This window comes from Pyricularia grisea (assembly GCF_004355905.1).
Source record: "Pyricularia grisea strain NI907 chromosome Unknown Pyricularia_grisea_NI907_Scaffold_1, whole genome shotgun sequence".
NCBI classification, from domain to species: domain Eukaryota; kingdom Fungi; phylum Ascomycota; class Sordariomycetes; order Magnaporthales; family Pyriculariaceae; genus Pyricularia; species Pyricularia grisea.
Genome location: NW_022156716.1, coordinates 6,394,656 through 6,412,189, shown reverse-complemented (window position 1 = coordinate 6,412,189; position 17,534 = coordinate 6,394,656). Strand labels below are relative to the sequence as shown.

The following is a 17,534-nucleotide window of genomic DNA, read 5'->3' as shown; positions in this document are numbered from 1 at the left end:
TGGAATGATGTCTCTGAATAAACGAAACAAGGGTTTCCGTATACAAGGGTACGGGGTACAGTAGATTAGGTAGATACGTAGAGCATAAATCAGGTACAAAACCTTACAATCAAGCTACTGTACGCCTAGCTAGGTACCTTATGTTTGAGCTGAAATCCCGTCCGGCTCGCTTGTCGCTTACATGCTTGCTTCTTTTTTCTTTTTTTTTTTGGCTGTTTTTTTTTTCTTCGTTCGCCAATTCTTCAGCTGCCAGCCGTACCCTCAACAAGGTTGCCCATGTCCGCATCTTTGTCGGGGGTGCTCCGATCTGTGCAGGCTGTGAGAGAGAGCTGACAAGAACGCTAAACCGGGACCCCGGGCTGGGCAAAAGGGCAGTCAAAAAAAAATCCTTTATGCAGGAACCAGCGAGGCGCGCTTATTCCAAGTCCGCCTTTTTCGAAAAAGAAGCGAAGGATTTTGATGCAAACATGGAAAGCTGGCAGTCGTCGCGTCCGCTGGCCTAGAATCAGCCTAGACAGCACCTAAGCGAGACCACGCTGCTGGATGGAACTTTGTGGAGCAGCTATTCATTCTATTTCCCAAGGACCCCGAAATTTGCTACGGCTGTCGATGAATCAACCCAGGCGATGAATAGTTAATTGGCAGGGGTGGGATTCGTTTTGCGACTGGACAAAATGTCGTAATCCATGACTCCGGTCTTGCATGGTCGTTTCCAGGGGATGAACGATCAGCTGGCAGGGAGGAGGGATGAACAAGAATCGTTTTGTTTGTTCACAAGAGACTCTGGACGAAAAAATTGTTCGTCGCCATAAGTCAATTTTGGTGTTCCAGCGAACTCTTCAGCGAATTTTCAGAGGGAGTTTTTCGGTAGCCATGCCGCCTGTCTGCTGAACATGCATCTAAACCCCGACAATTTCACGACTTTCAACGACGCACGAAATCCCAGGAAATTTCCGACACCCCTACACTAGTGCTGATACTTGAAGCGTTTGTTGAAGGGCGTTAGCCTGGAGCTAGACGATGCAGAAAAAGGAATAAGAAAAAAATAAAATAAAATAAAATAAAATAAAAAAATAAAAAAAAAGAGAGAAGGAGAAGTGGAACAAACAGGGTCAGAGCGCTGAAGCAAGCGACAAACTGTTGAAAACTGCCCCAAGGAACCGAAACCCTACCCTACCCTTCAAAATCATTCGGATCTTTTCTGCCGACATCGACTGGTCATGCATACACCTTATGCATGCGTCGGCGTCTAGTCCTCGCCGATACAAGTCTATACATCCCTCACATCTCTGTTTCTCTCTCTCCTTGTGTGTGTGTGTGTGTGTGTGTGTGTCTTTTCCACCGATTTCCGATTTGAGATGGAGCTGATGCACGAGATGGGATTCATTACAGGTTCCAGTAAACACCGCAGCTAGCTGTTTGTGAAAACCCTCATGTAGTGACATGGAAGACAGCTTGATACGAATCGCCGAGACGTTCCCGCATACCTAAGCTACACCAACTTTGTCTACACGTTCGTGTGCTCGTCCTCCGCAGCCTTGTGATTCTGTTTGCTGTCATGTCGCTGGTAACACAAGTCCCGTAACATGACAATAAAACCCCGCCTTGTCTTGATCTTGTACAACCTATCCTGTCCCTTAGCCAACTTTTTTTTTTTTTTTTTTTTTTGTTGCGGCGGGACTCGGGGAAGCACAAAGTTCTCTACGAGAGTCCCTTTCAAAATCAATTTTGACAATCCCGAAAACATACAGCTTGTCCTTCAGCTTGCTGCATGTCATCACGGAACTACCTCTTTGTCGGCTTGGCAATTTCCCTGTCCGGATTCTTCCCCCGTTCCCGACAGACACTTACAACGGCGTGCGCGCCGAGCCGTCTCGTTATTGACAGTCTAGCGTTGGAACTCCCTGGGTGGCCTCCAGCTCATTCTCTGCCCTTTCAGCTCTTTTCCCCCGGGCGGGATTCCTCGAGATTCGCCACCCGCTGCTGCCGGGTTCTAAACGGGGTCCAGACCGAAATGTCTAATTTTTGTCCGTGCGGCTCTGGAAGTCAAGTCTCGTAGTTCTATTTTGACCCTTGTTGATGTGGTGCAGATTCATTCTCGCTTGCGCCTGGAGGTGTTCAACGAAAGCAAATTTTTCATGCTCCGAACTAGCACTCACTTGCCAGTAGAGGTTGCGTGTCGGGAGCCCAGTCGTGCCTCTTGGTAGGCTCATGTCATTTGACATGCCAGAGACGGAGTTGAAGGCTGTGCTCAACTGGACCAAGATCGCTAACGGGAGAAAAGTAACCCTAAGAGCATCGCTACAATGGCCTCGTTCTGGTCATGGGCCAGAAGCTTTAGTCCCGAATCACAAGCATACCTAATTATAGTGCGTCCCACTACTTCTATGTATTGTACTGACATGCAAGTCCTACTATTTTCTATCTTTTCTTTCTTTGGGCAAAGACGATGATACCCTACTCATCTAATCGCTGCCGTTATACCCCTTGCTTACAACTATGCACGATTACGGCCAAGGGTTTTGAATTGGCAGTAGCGTATTGGCCATATTGACACCACACGGATGCCTTCGTGCACAACGGACTGCTACCTTAGTGTTGGGCTCGCGGATCTGTGGTGAGTCGCTATTAAGCGAGAAGTGTCAAAGCTGACAGAGCCCGAGTAGAGGCTTAGTGCTTATGGACCAGGGGCGATGGTATAACGTTGATGGCCTTCCGAGGCCAAAAAAAAAAAAAAAAAAAAAAAATTGCCCAGACTTTAATGCGGAGACCTTTGAAGCTTGGTATCACGACGACTGCAGCAGCAAAGTTCCATCTTGAACTTGAATTCTTTTTATCATTACTATCCAAACATTACGAGAATAACAGGATCCAAATCATGACATTCCCTAGACTGAACCAGCGACAGCACCCTGGGCGATCTGCAGCGTGCCCTCGTCGTCGTTGTGAGCAATAAACGCCGACGCGTAAAAGGTGCCGCCAAAAGTGCAGCCGACATCGCCCAGCTGCACGTTCAGGCGGCAGGTGTTGGGGACCTGGCCGACCGTCTCAGCCATGCTGCGGTAGGGGATTTTGACGGTCGCATTCTTCTTGCCGTCGCGGTCGGGGAAGACGAGCTCGATGCCAGCGTCCGCGGGGATGTCGGCGCAGGCGCTCGGGTACCGCGGCACGATGAAGGGCTTGTCCTCCTCGAGGCCCGTGGCGGCGAAGAAGGCGTCGCTGGACGTCGGCAACGTGAGGCCCCAGGTTCCCGAGTCCACGAGGCAGTCGGGCGCCGGCTTGTCGGGCTGCTCGATGGGGATGGTCTGGGCCGGACCGGAGCCGTTGACGGCCGCGGCGCGCACCTCGGGCATAGTGACGTAGTAGTAGCCCTTTTCTTGGCGGTCGAGACCGGCGTTGTGCACCGTAACCAGCTCCCCCGTGTGCTTGTCCTGCGGCACATCGCCCAGCAGCAGCCTGCCCATCTGCGGCGCGTTGAGGTCGGCGGGTGGAGCGTCGAACCACATGGAGAAGACGGAGCTGCCGATGCGGCCCTGTCGGAGGAGCTCAGGACGGAACTCTGGCCCGCCTCCGGTGGATGGGATGGGAGCCAAGCCAAGGATGCTCTTGTCGTAGTGGGCGCCGTCGCAAGTCGTGCCGCGGGCCTTGATGAGGGTGAAGTCGGCAATGGCAACCTGGACGTTTTCGATGGATGCGGAGCCGTCAAAGTTCATGGTGTCGTTGACGGCGTACGGGCAGGTGATGATCTTACCGGCACCACCATACGCATAGGTCGCCTTGCCCTCAGTGTAAGGGCCGGTGTGTGTGCTGGATTCGGGCCAGTTGAAGGCGGGCTCGACCGTTTGGTTGCAGGGGCCAAGCACGCCGAGGTAGGGAGATCCAGAATTGACGGTTGCATTCGGCCCATCAACCCAGAAGCCGTAGCTTCCTGTGTCGATAACAGTAGGGATTGGTGACTGGGCGGGTGTTCCCCAGGAGATGTTGGCGACAACTTGTTGGTCGATAAGCGGCTGGTAGAAAACCGGAATGGTCAGCGTGCTCGCCGCCGCTGCTGCTGGGGCGATTGCAACCATGATTAACGAATGTGATGGTTATAGCGATGAAAATCGATAACGAGAGACGGACGTCGAGACAGTCAACGCTGATGACTCTGCTAAGACTCGGATGGAAAACTAGAGTGAGTCCATCCAGTTGTTATGTACTGCGCAGCTGCTTTAACATACAGACTAAACGACATGCTGCGTCGATCATAAATCGCTCGTGTCAAGAATCCTTGCAACCCATCACGAGCTTTTGTAGATTAAGCCTGATTGCCTTAATGCGACAGTGGGGTCCGGAGAAATTTGGGGATGGAAGACGGCGAAATGACCGTGCTAATCCCCCTTCTTTCAGGGGTGAAAATCAAGAAAACTGACCAATCAATAGCCAAGACCCATAAGTGAGATTGAGGACGGCAGCAGATCTTCCTACTTTCCTGTATTGATACGAACTTTACAATGACAATGTGGATCCATAACGCGATGAGCGTTCAACCCCCGAAACCATTACGAAATATCCTTCGCAAAGTTGGAAAGAATGAAGTCACAAAGTCTGCGCCCAATTTCTTATAAGGTTCTGGGAAGGTGCAGAACCTCCTCCGGAAGCCGTGCATCCTCCTCAGACCACCGCTTGTTCAAGGGTTGAGAATCGGGTGTGTCGACAAAATGTTACTCGCTTCACTTGCTTCACTGCTCCTCGCTACCCGCACCGTCGCCGGGTTGCCACAGCAAGTTACCGAGGGCCTAGTCGAGCATGAGAGGGCAGCCTTGATTCCAAGTTCCTGGAAGCGGATCCGCTCTGCAACTGCCGACGATGTCTTGACGCTGCGCATCGCCGTCAAGAATCATCGCAAACTCGACCAAAGTCACATTTTGGCGCGCAGCGATCCCAACTCTCCTTCGTATGGAAAGTACCTCAGCGCTGCAGAGCTGAACTCTCTCCTCGACGAGTCAACACCCTCCGGCGCACGCCAGGCCTCATGGGACAGAGTCAAGCGCTGGGTTGGTCAGCAAAACGTCAAGGTTGTCGGAGAAAATGCCCGCGGCATCCAGATTAGCCTTTCGGCCTCCGAAGCAGAATCACTGTTCGGCACCAGCTTCTCCATTTACAGCAAGGATGGCGACAATACCCCAGTTGCACGCACTGAGGCATATTCTTTGCCTGCCAGCATCCGAAACGACGTTGAGTTTGTTTATCCAACCATTCATTTCTTCCAAGGAGGAAGTCACCATGATCCTGCGTCAGAATTGGAGCGCCGTCAGCGTGGGCTTCCCCAGGGACCATTCGACTGCACCAAGTACAACTGCCCCGTGAACATATCGACCAAGTATAATATAGATTATATTCCAGAGTCAGCATCAGCCAGCAAGCTTGCCGTCGCTGGCTTCCTCGAGCAATACCCCAGCACCGAGAGTTGGAAAAGCTTCATCTCAAATTACAGCCTCAGCAATTCGACCAACCAAGCCCCTTTCAACGTGGTGACCGTCAACGGGGGCAAGAACCCCGATACCGTCAAGGATGGCATGCTGGAAGCACAGCTGGACCTGGAATACACAACCTCCTTCACCGGACCGCTCAACGTCACCTACTACATGGTGGGAGGCCGACCACCGACCCTGAAGCAGCCGGGGAACGTTACAGTCCCTGCAAACGAGAGCGACCAGGAGCCGTACCTCGAGTTCCTGGACTTCCTCCTGTCCCAGGACGACATCCCGCAGGTCATCTCCATCTCCTATACCGACGACGAGCAGTCCGTGCCTCGAAGCTACGCCGATCAGGTCTGCGACCGCTTCGGCCAGCTGGCCGTGCGCGGCGTGTCCGTTCTGGTGGCCAGCGGCGATGCCGGGACCCAGGGCACCCGCTTCAGCCAGTGTGTCGGCCCCGCCGGCGAGCCGCGCTTCATCCCGACCTTCCCTGCCTCATGCCCGTGGGTCACTACCGTCGGCGCCACCTCCTACTGGGGCGGCGTGGCCGGGTTCAGCTCGGGAGGTTTCTCCAACTACTACCCACGGCCCGACTGGCAAAACGCTGCGGTCGAGGCGTACCTGCCTCACACCGGCATCCCCGAGAACCCGTACTATGCCTGGAACAGCTCCGGGCGCGGCTACCCGGACGTCACGCTGCTCGGGACGGACTACCTTGTCACCAACGCCGGGTCCTCGCTGCCGGCCAAGGGGACGTCGGCCTCGACTCCGGTGGTCGCCAGCATGATTGCCTTGCTCAACGACATCCGGTTGAGAAAAGGCATGCCCGTGTTGGGGTTCCTAAACCCGCTGCTGTATTCGAATGAGGTGGCTCAGGGCGGCTTTACTGACATAACAGAAGGCGTTGTCAATGGCTGCTCTAGCGCGCAGGCCCAGCAGCCCGGATTTACGGCCGCTGATGGTTGGGATGCGGCTTCAGGGTTGGGTGCACCGGATTTCGCCAAGTTGAGGAAGCTCTTGACCTAAGCCTGGAGGCTGGGGGTACGGATATTATGAGGTCTTGAGCTGCCCAACATGTAGTATGGACAAGGATAGCATAGCTGCGGGTCATGTAATTAATGAGCGTAATGATAAATTTATTGGTACCTAATACTCCTACTGCCTGTGTCTTCAAAAGTGGCAGGCACATGAAAGTCCTTTGTTTTACTGTGAGATTATTCGTACTCTCGAGTCTATGATATGCTCCTGATCTGGTCAAAGTACCATGAAATTCTCCATAAAACCCAAGAGGAACTCATGAAATTCTTCTGTGAAAAGCTTGCACACTATCATACAGTTTAGAACTAAGTCATCCCGAGTACTGTATTGATTGTTGCGAATGCTAAATGTATCTCTTCGGAGTCATTGCGATTTATTAAGATTACACCATAACTATTATTGAGCACAAACTCGGGCTCAGTGAGCAAAGTGACTAGCCCAAACACTGTTGTTCCATCCTCGCTCACGCAATGGTGGCCCCATAACTTCATTGCGGCTTTGTCTTTGACGTAAGCCTTCCTTGATTCCACGAATAGTCAAAGCTCTCAATGTAATCTACTTTGACTCTTCAGCCTCGACGCTAGAGGCATCCGAAGTGGCGTTGAAGGCGCCCTCGGAGATGACGCCGTTGACGGCATTGTGCTGAAGCTCGCGCTTGCTCCTGCATACCCGGTTGGACTGGAGGTAGTAGTTCTGAGTAAGACCTCCAGACGACCAAGTCCACTCGCCGCCGTTGCGTCCCTGACCTTCAACGCACTGAGAGATGATGTTGTTGAATGCGTCCTGTGGAAATTATGAGGATCTTTGTTAGTATTTCCTCTCTTTTATGAAAAATCACACGGAAGAAGAAAAAAAAAGACACTCGAAAAGAGGGAGAACTCACCCAACAGTAGTCACGACGACCGCGAGTGCCCTTGAACCAGGCCTCGTGCAGAGTGCAGCACTGACCACCAACCGGTCCTCGCTGACAGTCGTTCTCCCAGCTGTAGTACTCGCTGCCCCGACAGATGGCCGACGCCGTCGTCTGGTGCTCCTGGACCGAGCCCCAAGATGCCGAGCCGTAGCAGCTGGCCGCCGAGGCGCCGGGCGCGAGGGCCGCGAGCGCGGTGGCGAGGACAGAGACGGCGGTGAAAGACTTCATGTTGAGCTTTTTCGCGGGAAAGAGCTTGCTGGGATGCTGGCGAGGAAGCGTTTGAAGTGCTTGGCTATGCTTTTGCTGCTTGAGATGATGGTCTTTGCCGTCCGGGTTGTCTGCTGGCGAGTGCTGCTGGGAGAGTCTTCATGATGATGTTTGCGGGAGCGGATGAGGTTGGCTTTTATAACCGCAGATACCAGCCATCCAGTTGTTTTCGTACAATTCTTCTGCCTAGAGAGGCAGATTTTATTAGCAGCATGGTTTGTCTCGTGATGGACGTTTTTTGTCCTTGTCGAAGTAGCGGCTGTAGGGAATTGCTATACAAAACAACCCCCACGCCGCTGGCCCCGCAAAGCTCTTAGTAACGGTCGGGTTGGCGAGTACAGCATGTCCCCACAGGTTTGCACCGCTAAAGGTCAGCGCCTCTTGGCGTTGCTTGGGGCCGAAAGCAGCTTGGCGGAGAATTGCAGCAAAAGAGCCCTGTACAGAGAGAAGGCTTAGCAAAAAGATAGCGGGTCTTTGTCAGATCTGATTATTCAGAGTTAAAAAGCTTGTCGCGTCGTGTAATTTCGCTTCATGCTTCTAGAGTCCTGGCACCCGAAACGCAGTGGTGCCTAAAATGATAGGGGTGCACTCATTGGAAGCTGTTCAAGCTCTATCAGTTTCTTTCTATCATTCTCTTTTCTTTTTTTGTTGTTGTCTTATGTATTTATTTTGACAACAAGAATCCTGGATCTTCGATCAACGTCGCATGTAGCCAATCTCACTCATGGCAACTTAGCAGACGATGCCTGTGCTCGTCTGCTAAGACCTTTGCCGGTCTTGGAAGCTTCAGATTCCATGGTGGCCGTTTTCGCCTCTCCATATTGGCTTTTACGAGACCCTCCACCCACGGGTCACCACCAAGGCTATACCATACCCTTGACCTGGCCTTTCGCTGTAGCCTTTCGCATAGACGACTATTAGGGAGTTTCTTGGGGATATTTCGAGCATTCAAGCTTACAACACGTGTCGCTGCCTCCAGTCAAGATTTAAAAAGCTGGTAGGATAGCGTCTCAGAGAACACGTTTTGTTCGGTGGAAGCCCGCATCCTTACCATCATGGCCAGCCTTTGCTGCATGTCTGACTATAAAGACAAGTTATACTAAATTATTCCTCTCAAACACTTAAACACCCGATATCGTACATACAATTACCAACTTCTGCCATCAATTGGCTGGCGACATGAAAAGTCCAGCAGTTCCAAGCAGCTTGTTGTGGCTTGAATTGCCAAATGGGACCAGGAGCACCAGCCAGTGACTAGAGTACCACCTCATTTCCTCCCCCAGCCACGACTATGTTCCCCCTTAAGCTTGCCTCTCCATGCGCTCTACAGAGATTCTTGACGTCTGAGACCAAAAATGGGGGTTTTTGGCCACCCAGTTCCTCTCTGATCTTGGCCATGATCCTTCCGGGAGTATCTCCAACTCGCCAATAAGACAAAATCTGACTCTTCCAGGCGTTGATCTCATGCCGACGATAGGCGTGGTGCGAAGTGGCGTTAAAATCCATCGGGTGATTGTGGCTGTGGTCCACGTCCTGCCCTCGGAGTTGAATGGCCTCAATCACCCAACCCGAGGGGGTCTTTTTTGTGCATATTTTGAACGGGCAGTCTGTGCATGCAGATCTGGTGTTTTTCCGCCGTTTCTTAGGGTGCGTGGCCTGGGCTCTGGCTTCTTTCAATTCCTTGGAAATAATGGGTCCACCCCTTGCACACCGATAAACAACGCGGGTGGTCTCCAGGCCGGAGGAAATGGTCGGATAACGCTTATAGAGGGCGATACTGTAGCCCTCAGATACTGCATGGGAGAGCAGCCCTTCATAGGCCGCTTCTTGTGTTTCAAAAACCTTGGCCATGGATATCTGGGCGCTTTGAGGGTTTTGCAATAACTTTACTTGTCGTTGTCTGGGTGTCGTTTTGAGGTGGGATGGATATCAAGCTGGGTCGCGACGGTTGTAGCGCGTCAAAATCTCTTTGCAGTGGACGAGCCCGTGCGCGGGCCAAGCCATGTGGTACCGGCCAGCTGAATCTAGATCTAGACCTAGACACCCGACGAAGCGCACTGTAGACGGTATCCACTGTGCGGTTAATGGGCGATTATTTTGTTTTGTTGGTTAAATAGCCACCCTCTTCCATTTTCACCAAGTACCTCCAGTAATTTTGCTGCCTCTTTCCGGCTCATTAAAGATAGTGGCGAGTATAATATCCTGCAGGCCGCGTATCTTTTCATCTCCTGCCCTTTTTATCTGGAATTTGTCACACAAGGCAGCTCCCGTGCCGGAAGCTTTATCCCGATTGATCTACTCCGTACTTCGTATTTATCTCCCGACAGCGCCGCATCTTGCTTTTTGGTGCTGTGTTTACTCTAGGACACACCAGGTCAAAATTTGCTGCTCACCTCGACTACAAAAATGAATACTTCTTTCCAGGTTTTTGGCTCCCACGGTTGTATCCGACAGGCTTTTTTTGTCGATCCTTGTGTTCATATATCGATAGTATCACCAATTATTTTGTGCACCAAACTGCTCGTTATCCAAAGTCCCCCTCATTTTTTCTTGTGCTCACAAAAGCCACATCGTTTAGACTGAATGTCTGGTCCCAAATTGGAAATAAAATCAATAACCGCGGCTACCAGCAGACCCCTGAAGGAATGTGGCACAGCATCAACTTGAGGCAAAAAAAAACAGGGGGCAACCCCAGAGACAAAGCCCTGTGGCCGGCCCTAATTACCAAAATTGTGAATCGCATTCAAGCAATTCGTCCGTCAGGTATTTTGGATTTTATGGGCCCCATGTGCAGGCATGCTCCCGGTAGACGCGTGGCGCTTCCCACGTTTCTTCTATATTGTCAATGGCGTCGCTTCTCGATGTTCACCATGCCTGAATAATCTCCGTTCTTCTTTAGCGGACAGAAAGAAAATTGCCCTTCTTTTTTCTGCCTTGGCATTGATCGTCCTCCTGTCTGTTTCAGATGTCATAGATGTCATAAATGCTTACGTTCCACTCGCGTTTGTTTCATTTTAAGACTTCGCCTGTTCTATTTCCCACCTCTCGGGCTCTACGCTCGCCCTGCGGCCGTCCGAACAGGTGTCTATTCCGTAGATTGTCTTCATCACCTTTGCCAGCTCGGGGGTTCGATTAAGATTGTGGAGCTTGGCATGGATCAAGCGTTTGCTTCTGTAACTCCTCCCGCGGGATCATACATTATGGCAGTTGAATACAAATAGAGAAGGACGCCCACCTTGAATGGCTCGTTTGGAACAACACCTCCCCAAGGCCGTGTCGGACCAGCAATTCAAAGGCTTTATTGAAAGCAACATACGTTCGTTACAGAAATAAAAAAATGGGTTCACACTCTGCCATCATTACGAGGCTGCTGGTCCTCATCCTGGCAATCACTGTCAGGCAAACAACAGCCATCGATGCCAAAGCCTCTCACTACCCTGGGAACTTGTCCGGAGGCAACTGCATGCTCACTTCTTACACGATCCCGTCCGGCATGTTTGGCACAGCCATCTCAAACTCCAACTATGACAGCTCCAACATGTGTGGCGTTTGCCTCAACGTCAAGGGGCCGAACGGGAACATGAAGGTCATGGTAAGTAGTCTCTATTAGGGGCGCCTAGTCTTGAGTGACGAGTTGGACACAGCGAACGAACGAAATACTTGCAAAGATACTGACGGTTATGGAATGTCCTCCAGGTCGTGGACAACTGCCATGAATGCCCACAAAACAAGCTCGACCTCTTTGAGGACGGCTTTAGCAATATCGGGGATCTCAATGCGGGCATTATCGACGTCGATTGGGAGGTCACCTCTTGCGGGATCACAGAGCCGCTCAAGTTGCGGAACAAGGATGGCACATCCAAGTCCTGGTAAGACTTTTTGTTCATCTTTCATTACTTCTATACTCCCCATGCAGTGCTCTCTAGACGGAAACACGTCGAACTTACCCATGTCAGTATGGCTTGGATAACTGACATGCTTCTGTTCTGTGCAGGTTCTCCATGCAAGTGTTCAACAGCAACCAGCAGGTCAAGTCGCTCGACGTCAGCACCGACGGCGGGGCGACCTGGCAAGGCACGACGCGGCGCCCGTACAACTATTTTGAAAAGACCAGTGGTGGCGGTTTCGGTGCCGACTCTCTGACGGTCCGTGTCACATGTGTAGGTGGTGGCCAGGTGATGATGAGTAATGTCGGCGTCGCGGGCGGCTCCAGCTTCACGGCTTCGGGCAACTGCTAGCTGGAATCGGCAAAGAGCTACAAACAGAGGCAGGGCTTCCAGTAGTGAGATCAGATGCCCTGGCCTGCTAGACAGGCCGCAGCATCAACACATGGCATAACAATGAATACAACTTTACCAAAATCTTCTCTCTCCCTCTCTAAATTTGACAAGCATTGTGAAAGTAGTCTTGTGGGCTCACTTAGTGCTGTAGCAGGTGGTTTTTATCTAGGTTCATGTGGAAAGGACAGCCCTTAGGATCGCTCAGAACTGCCTCCGCCAGCTGTTGACCTCTGCAGCTTGACTTCAGGCCAAATCTCCTAGGTTGAATGTTGAAGTTTCATTCCAATGACTTCATCTTCGTAGGACACGCACTGGATCAACCCCTTTGCATCAGCTCAGTAGGACCAAAAAACACAGTAAACCATCTTGGATAAGCATGGTGTTCCTCATTTCTCACAAGGAAAATTACTAGTAATGTTGTCGTAACATACATCTGATCACAATGACTTGGAGGAAGCCCGTGTCTAGATGTTTGAAATCTGCACTCGTGATATGGCCTTCGAGCCCCTTAAAGAAATGTACGTAGCCAGAAAGCACCGCATTCTACATCATCTGGCCATGGATCCGATATCCCCGCCGCATGGCTCCATATCTCTATAGCCCGACTGTGGACGCTTCTCACAATAACTAGAGTCATGGCTTCTACTTATGTCGCTCTTTTTTTTTGTCGTTTGAATCAGCAGTGGGAGTGGCCGGTGGAGTAGCGGGATGTCCTGGGCGTTGCTTTGGCATGGCTCCCTTGAACTTTTTGTTAAGCTCTGCGGTTATGGATGACTGAATTAGCAGCTCTTGCTGTTACTATCCCTCGGCGAACGGGAGACGCTCTTGATCTATCGATTTTAACACTCAGTCAACGAGGATCGAATGAGGTGTTTTCTTTTCTGTTTGTTGTAGGCCAGGGAGGAATGCTCTTGCTTGCCAAACCGCACCCTGACCCACATCTTGTTCGTTATGATGTTGACTGTGCCGTCGCCAAACGCGAGCATTATGTTGCTGAGTGCGTTGATGGCAACGGCCTCCTGGGGTTCGCTTAGGGAGAATTTAGGGTTGGAGGCCGCGGCGGCCGTGATCTGCTGGTGACCTGATCCGGCTAGAAAACAACTGAAGTGGCACAAATGGTCGGGTTGGATGGTCTTGAGTCGCCCACACCGAGGTCGGGGCGACTCAAGCTGGCGTCGCGTTGGATGACTAGAATGAGAAAGGGGGAAAACTGTGATCAGCATTTTATTGATTATTGGTGACCAGTTATTTGAAAAAGCCGTACGCTCTATCTTACCATTACGCCTATCGATGTCGTCGAGGTGCATCGTATTGTTGTCTCGAGTGTTCAACATGACAAGCCCGCGGGCTGTGGTTGACTCGAGTGGGCCAGTGGTGTTGACGGGAAGGCTCTTTTAGATACTTTCTAGCACTTGCTCTCGCGGAGGATAAACCCATGGTTGGCGAGTGAATCGAGGATCGGAAATGAGCTGCGACCTGCTTGACGGTAAAGAACCACGTCAATTATTGCCCCAAAGGTCGTTGCAGGATGAATGAATTGGCAAAGAATTGATGACCAGAGGTAGGCAAATTGTTCTGCTCACAGACTCACGAAATCCTTGTTGTGGGGAAATGAACAGAAGCTTGTCATTGTTGACCTCGCAATGACAGAGTCCGGCCAGCAGACTTACTGTACACCACGCAGCGATTTTCGTTTTGGATGGTGATCCGGAAGCAACAGGTAACTTACCTCGTCGAAACGGTCGTGCTTGGTCATCACATGCCCAAGAACCCTACAATTTTCATGCCGTGCCTGGGGCAGAGACTCCTGACACCGGCCTTTCCCATCTTGCAACCCATCCGCTCCGAGTTGTGCGGTAGAGAGTGCGGTCGCTAGGCCTGGCTGGACAAGAAGATACAGTTTCTCATGCTACAAATGTGGCTCTGGGCGGATCAAGAAAGACAAAGAAACATGCGATGTTGCGGTGGGTCTCATAAGTTCCTTTGGTTTCGAGCCATGACAGTGCTTCGGTAAGAGGCTAACCTGTCTGCAAATGAGAGTGCTCCTGACTCTTGCTGGTTTGGAACTTGGAATTTTAACCCATCCATGGTACCCCCGGCTCGTCTGAAAGAATCTGCTGACTGCCACTCAACCTAAACATTCGTACATCAAGTCAAAGCTGGCTAAGCGATTGTAAGGGAGGGCTTCAAGTATTGTTTTTGTATAGGACTGGGGACCACTTCCTCAGCAGTGTTGCACTGTCCAGAGAGCTCATGCATTCCTTTGTATAAACAAGTAGGTATATAGACGTCCATAATAGAGTCAGTTAGACGGCTTTAGGTTGGGTTACTGACCGGGAATACGGCTCAAAACTCTTATTTGATATTGTTTATAAATTATTCGTAGATATTACCCTTCCATTTTGATGGAGTTTTCTTTGTATGCATACTACCATATTATCCACCTCGTATTTAATAAATCCAATTTTTCTTGAAATAAACTCCGACAGTATGCTAGTCAAGCCCAACCATGTGCACGTTCGAGCAGATTCTCTTCCTACTTATACCGGTGAGACCATTTCGATTTCATCTAAAAAAGTATCAAATTTAGTTTTTCTTTTAGTAATGCAAATACAATGCGGAATTTTACAGCTACCAAGGAGCCGGGCGAAGGATTTTATCCTCTGGAAGCGTCTGTATATGCGTGGAACTTCACCAACTTGATTCGTTCGCGGGAAGCATCAAGTACCCGAAGTGTCCCCCACCCACACACACACACACACACACACAAAACGGATAAACTTTCGTGTGTATAAGTACTAGAGCTTATCCTGTAGATATATTTAAATTTTAAAGGCCCTAAGTATTACCTCCGATGCTTCCCAAAAACACATACAAGTCCGTATTGAAAGTACATCAACTTATCCTATAGCTACATACGATTCTTTTCAGCTAGTTTATACTTTCTCCACTGTTAACTCCTGCCTATAATCTTTGCCTAAGCTTGCAAAGTACGAGAAGTGCTGAGATCTTTGTTATTTTACGGAGTCCGGGGTGCTTTGTTTGTTTTAAAATTACATTTAAGAGGGTTAATTATATCTGTTCAAAATCGATGACGTAACTCTGTTTTACTTGGGAACCTCACATACCCTGCCGATAATAGGATCTTTATAAGCCATCCTTGTTTTCGTTAGATATGCTGTCATGTAAGAATCGAAGAGAACAGTAAAGAGAGGGAATTCAGCGAAGGAAAAAGCAAGAATATAGAATCTGAAATTAAACGGACTCATACCTTTTGTGATATTTATAAACTGTATGGGAAGATGGATTCTTTTCAGGCTAGGACAGTCAAATCATCACATTCGACCCAAGTTTAATTTATTAAAGCATTCTTCTGGCGTATTTTATTGGAAAACTTTCAGACGCCGTTAGTTTAAGTGAGGGTAGGTCGCCTGCGAGTCCGGCTTAGTTGGGATGCGTGCGATGACGATCACCACCATATCGATCACCGGATCTCCTTGCATGGATTCAGTGTGAAGCGGAACTGCCTTAGACACCAAGCTAAGCTTACTTGAAGGTATGCATTAATACACAGAATCTACGGAGTTCTCTACCAACCATTGCAAGTAGTGCCGGGGTAATTGAGTTTCTACAGGTCGATCGATCACCTACTGTTGTTGACAAGGCATAATGGAATAGAAAAAAATAAGAATCAATGATGTGTATTTTTGGTAAATTAAAGCAGTATGCTACCTTGTTATGTTTCTAGCCTCACGTACTGGTATTGTATATTCTAAATCATTTCTTGTTGTGATGACGATCCAAAACTGGAGCTTGTATCCAAGTTTGGAGGTGACAGAAAAACGTATCCAACATTCAACCAATTTCAAAGCCTTGTTCAAACTATATAAGAGAAGTTTTTCCTCTTTCCCCCTCTACTTTTCTCTCCGTTCTCTCCATCAGCATCTGTTTTCTACATTATTTTTACACTATCTTTTCTTTCTCTCTTTGGTCACAACTTTCAAAATGCATATTTCCAACTTTTTGCGCCTTATGGCTATCGCTGGTTGCAATATACCGGTGTTCGCCCAAGCTGAGGCTAGCGGCAACAACCTCGCCGCCCGGAGTCCTAATGCCAACGGACCTGCTCATGTCCACACTCTCGATACCACCTCCAACGAGAAAGGGACTGTCGGCCCTATCAAGACCAAATTTGGGCAAACGAAATCCGGCAGGCCTTGCATTTGTCATGTTGACAATAGCTCTGCCAACCGCCTTTCGGCCCGCGCCCATGACGAAGACCCAGGGTATTGCCCTAAATGCCATCGCGATCATCATCTCTGCCACTGCAATGGTTAAAACTTTGTCGAAAGTTTTCACGTAAATGAAGGAGTTGCATGGGGATGATACTTTTTAAAGGCCGCATAATCAAATTGGAACGTCGATATACGTTAGCAATGGACATGTAACTAGAGTGGGACGTTATCTCTAGGTTAAAGCTATTAAATTCTCATCTTTTTTGAACAACATATTCTGAGGGCTGGGTATTCCCGTAAATATGACGACAGATTTCCAGCCTGCTTGCCTTTGTGGACGCAACAGGTCGTACATAGATTGCCGCTACTTGGGACCGGCATTTCATGTTTCTTTTGCAAGTGGTTTCTACCCTACCGCAAGTTGACTCTGACTAACCTACCAGCTTTCGAATCCAAACACATGGAGTTGAATACTTAGGCACTTGATTCGAAAGAATACCGGGTCATCAAAACGCCGCCATCAGTAGCTCTCCTGTTGCCAGTGTGCAAGCTTTTTCAAAACCCTAGATACAGAACGCGGATGCGATCAGTAATTGATAAGACTCGAGCCGCTATCCCATCTTATTTTCCAGGAAGTCTCCTACCGACAGTGACCTATTAGCACTGTGATTTGCCAGGATAGGTGCGGATTCATTTCCCGCTTTTCATTTGACGTCAGGTTAGTTTTGAGCACACTTTCGTTTTCGGATGTCAATTTTGAAACTTAATTATCTGCCAGCAAGCCACATAGGGCTGAGATCTGACTTTCTGTCATCTCCATGGAAACGGAATTGTTTTTCTTTTTCTTTTCTTCTTCTTAGGACTTATGATAGTATACTAATCCAGATTCCAATCCTGAAAAATCTCACCGGCGAACTCAGCGTCGGTTCCTATTTGAATCACATGTTGACTTTAAAATACACCCTTTTGGAGACTATACTGTCTATACAGTTCTCCTGACCTCCTAGCAGACTTTCGTTGATACAGCAAATGCGTGGTCTGTTGTTTTGGAATGCTCAGATTGTCTGTTTTTGGCTTGAACTCTATGGTTTTCCTGCGAATCTCCTCCTACTGATGTATGAACTGTTATTGGCAATCTTAGAATAGCTTGTAGGTCCAAATTTACACAGGTGACCTTTGTGACTTGCTGGCTCTGGCGTTTCCAGGACTGAAACGCGTGCTATTCCATCCTCTTGACTCTATACTCTTGGATAAAGCTCGAATATGTTCCTGCTTGTGCGTGAGAAGATGGTTGGACAAAGCTAAACACAGGGTAGAGAGGGTAAGATCAATGTTCATA

General features: G+C 49.5%; 6 protein-coding genes across 6 annotated transcripts; 2 read left to right on the top strand and 4 right to left on the bottom strand.

The window, feature by feature from the left end:
- Positions 1-2,888: 2,888 nt before the first annotated feature.
- Positions 2,889-4,073, bottom strand: PgNI_01993 (uncharacterized protein; the record flags this gene model as incomplete). The annotated part of the gene is made up of 1 exon (XM_031122064.1): positions 2,889-4,073. The coding sequence occupies one exon, from the start codon at positions 4,071-4,073 to the stop codon at positions 2,889-2,891; it is 1,185 nt and encodes a 394-aa protein (XP_030987286.1).
- A 630-nt stretch (positions 4,074-4,703) lies between these two features.
- On the top strand, positions 4,704-6,488 carry PgNI_01992 (uncharacterized protein; the record flags this gene model as incomplete). Its single annotated transcript, XM_031122063.1, has 1 exon — positions 4,704-6,488. One exon carries the CDS (start codon positions 4,704-4,706, stop codon positions 6,486-6,488), a length of 1,785 nt encoding a protein of 594 aa, XP_030987285.1.
- A 356-nt stretch (positions 6,489-6,844) lies between these two features.
- PgNI_01991 (uncharacterized protein) lies at positions 6,845-7,907 on the bottom strand. The gene is made up of 2 exons (XM_031122062.1): positions 7,384-7,907; positions 6,845-7,283 (listed from the first exon to the last, which is right to left on the bottom strand). Exons 1-2 carry the CDS (start codon positions 7,639-7,641, stop codon positions 7,056-7,058), a joined length of 486 nt encoding a protein of 161 aa, XP_030987288.1. The 5' UTR covers positions 7,642-7,907; the 3' UTR covers positions 6,845-7,055.
- Positions 7,908-8,771: 864 nt separating this feature from the next.
- PgNI_01990 (uncharacterized protein) lies at positions 8,772-9,584 on the bottom strand. The gene has a single exon (XM_031122061.1). The coding sequence runs from the start codon at positions 9,529-9,531 to the stop codon at positions 8,935-8,937; it is 597 nt and encodes a 198-aa protein (XP_030987287.1). The 5' UTR covers positions 9,532-9,584; the 3' UTR covers positions 8,772-8,934.
- Positions 9,585-11,017: 1,433 nt separating this feature from the next.
- On the top strand, positions 11,018-11,918 carry PgNI_01989 (uncharacterized protein; the record flags this gene model as incomplete). The annotated part of the gene is made up of 3 exons (XM_031122060.1): positions 11,018-11,272; positions 11,377-11,549; positions 11,675-11,918. 3 exons carry the CDS (start codon positions 11,018-11,020, stop codon positions 11,916-11,918), a joined length of 672 nt encoding a protein of 223 aa, XP_030986042.1.
- Positions 11,919-12,799: 881 nt separating this feature from the next.
- On the bottom strand, positions 12,800-13,267 carry PgNI_01988 (uncharacterized protein; the record flags this gene model as incomplete). Its single annotated transcript, XM_031122059.1, has 3 exons — positions 12,800-13,050; positions 13,110-13,148; positions 13,237-13,267. 3 exons carry the CDS (start codon positions 13,265-13,267, stop codon positions 12,800-12,802), a joined length of 321 nt encoding a protein of 106 aa, XP_030986043.1.
- Between the last annotated feature and the right edge of the window lie 4,267 nt (positions 13,268-17,534).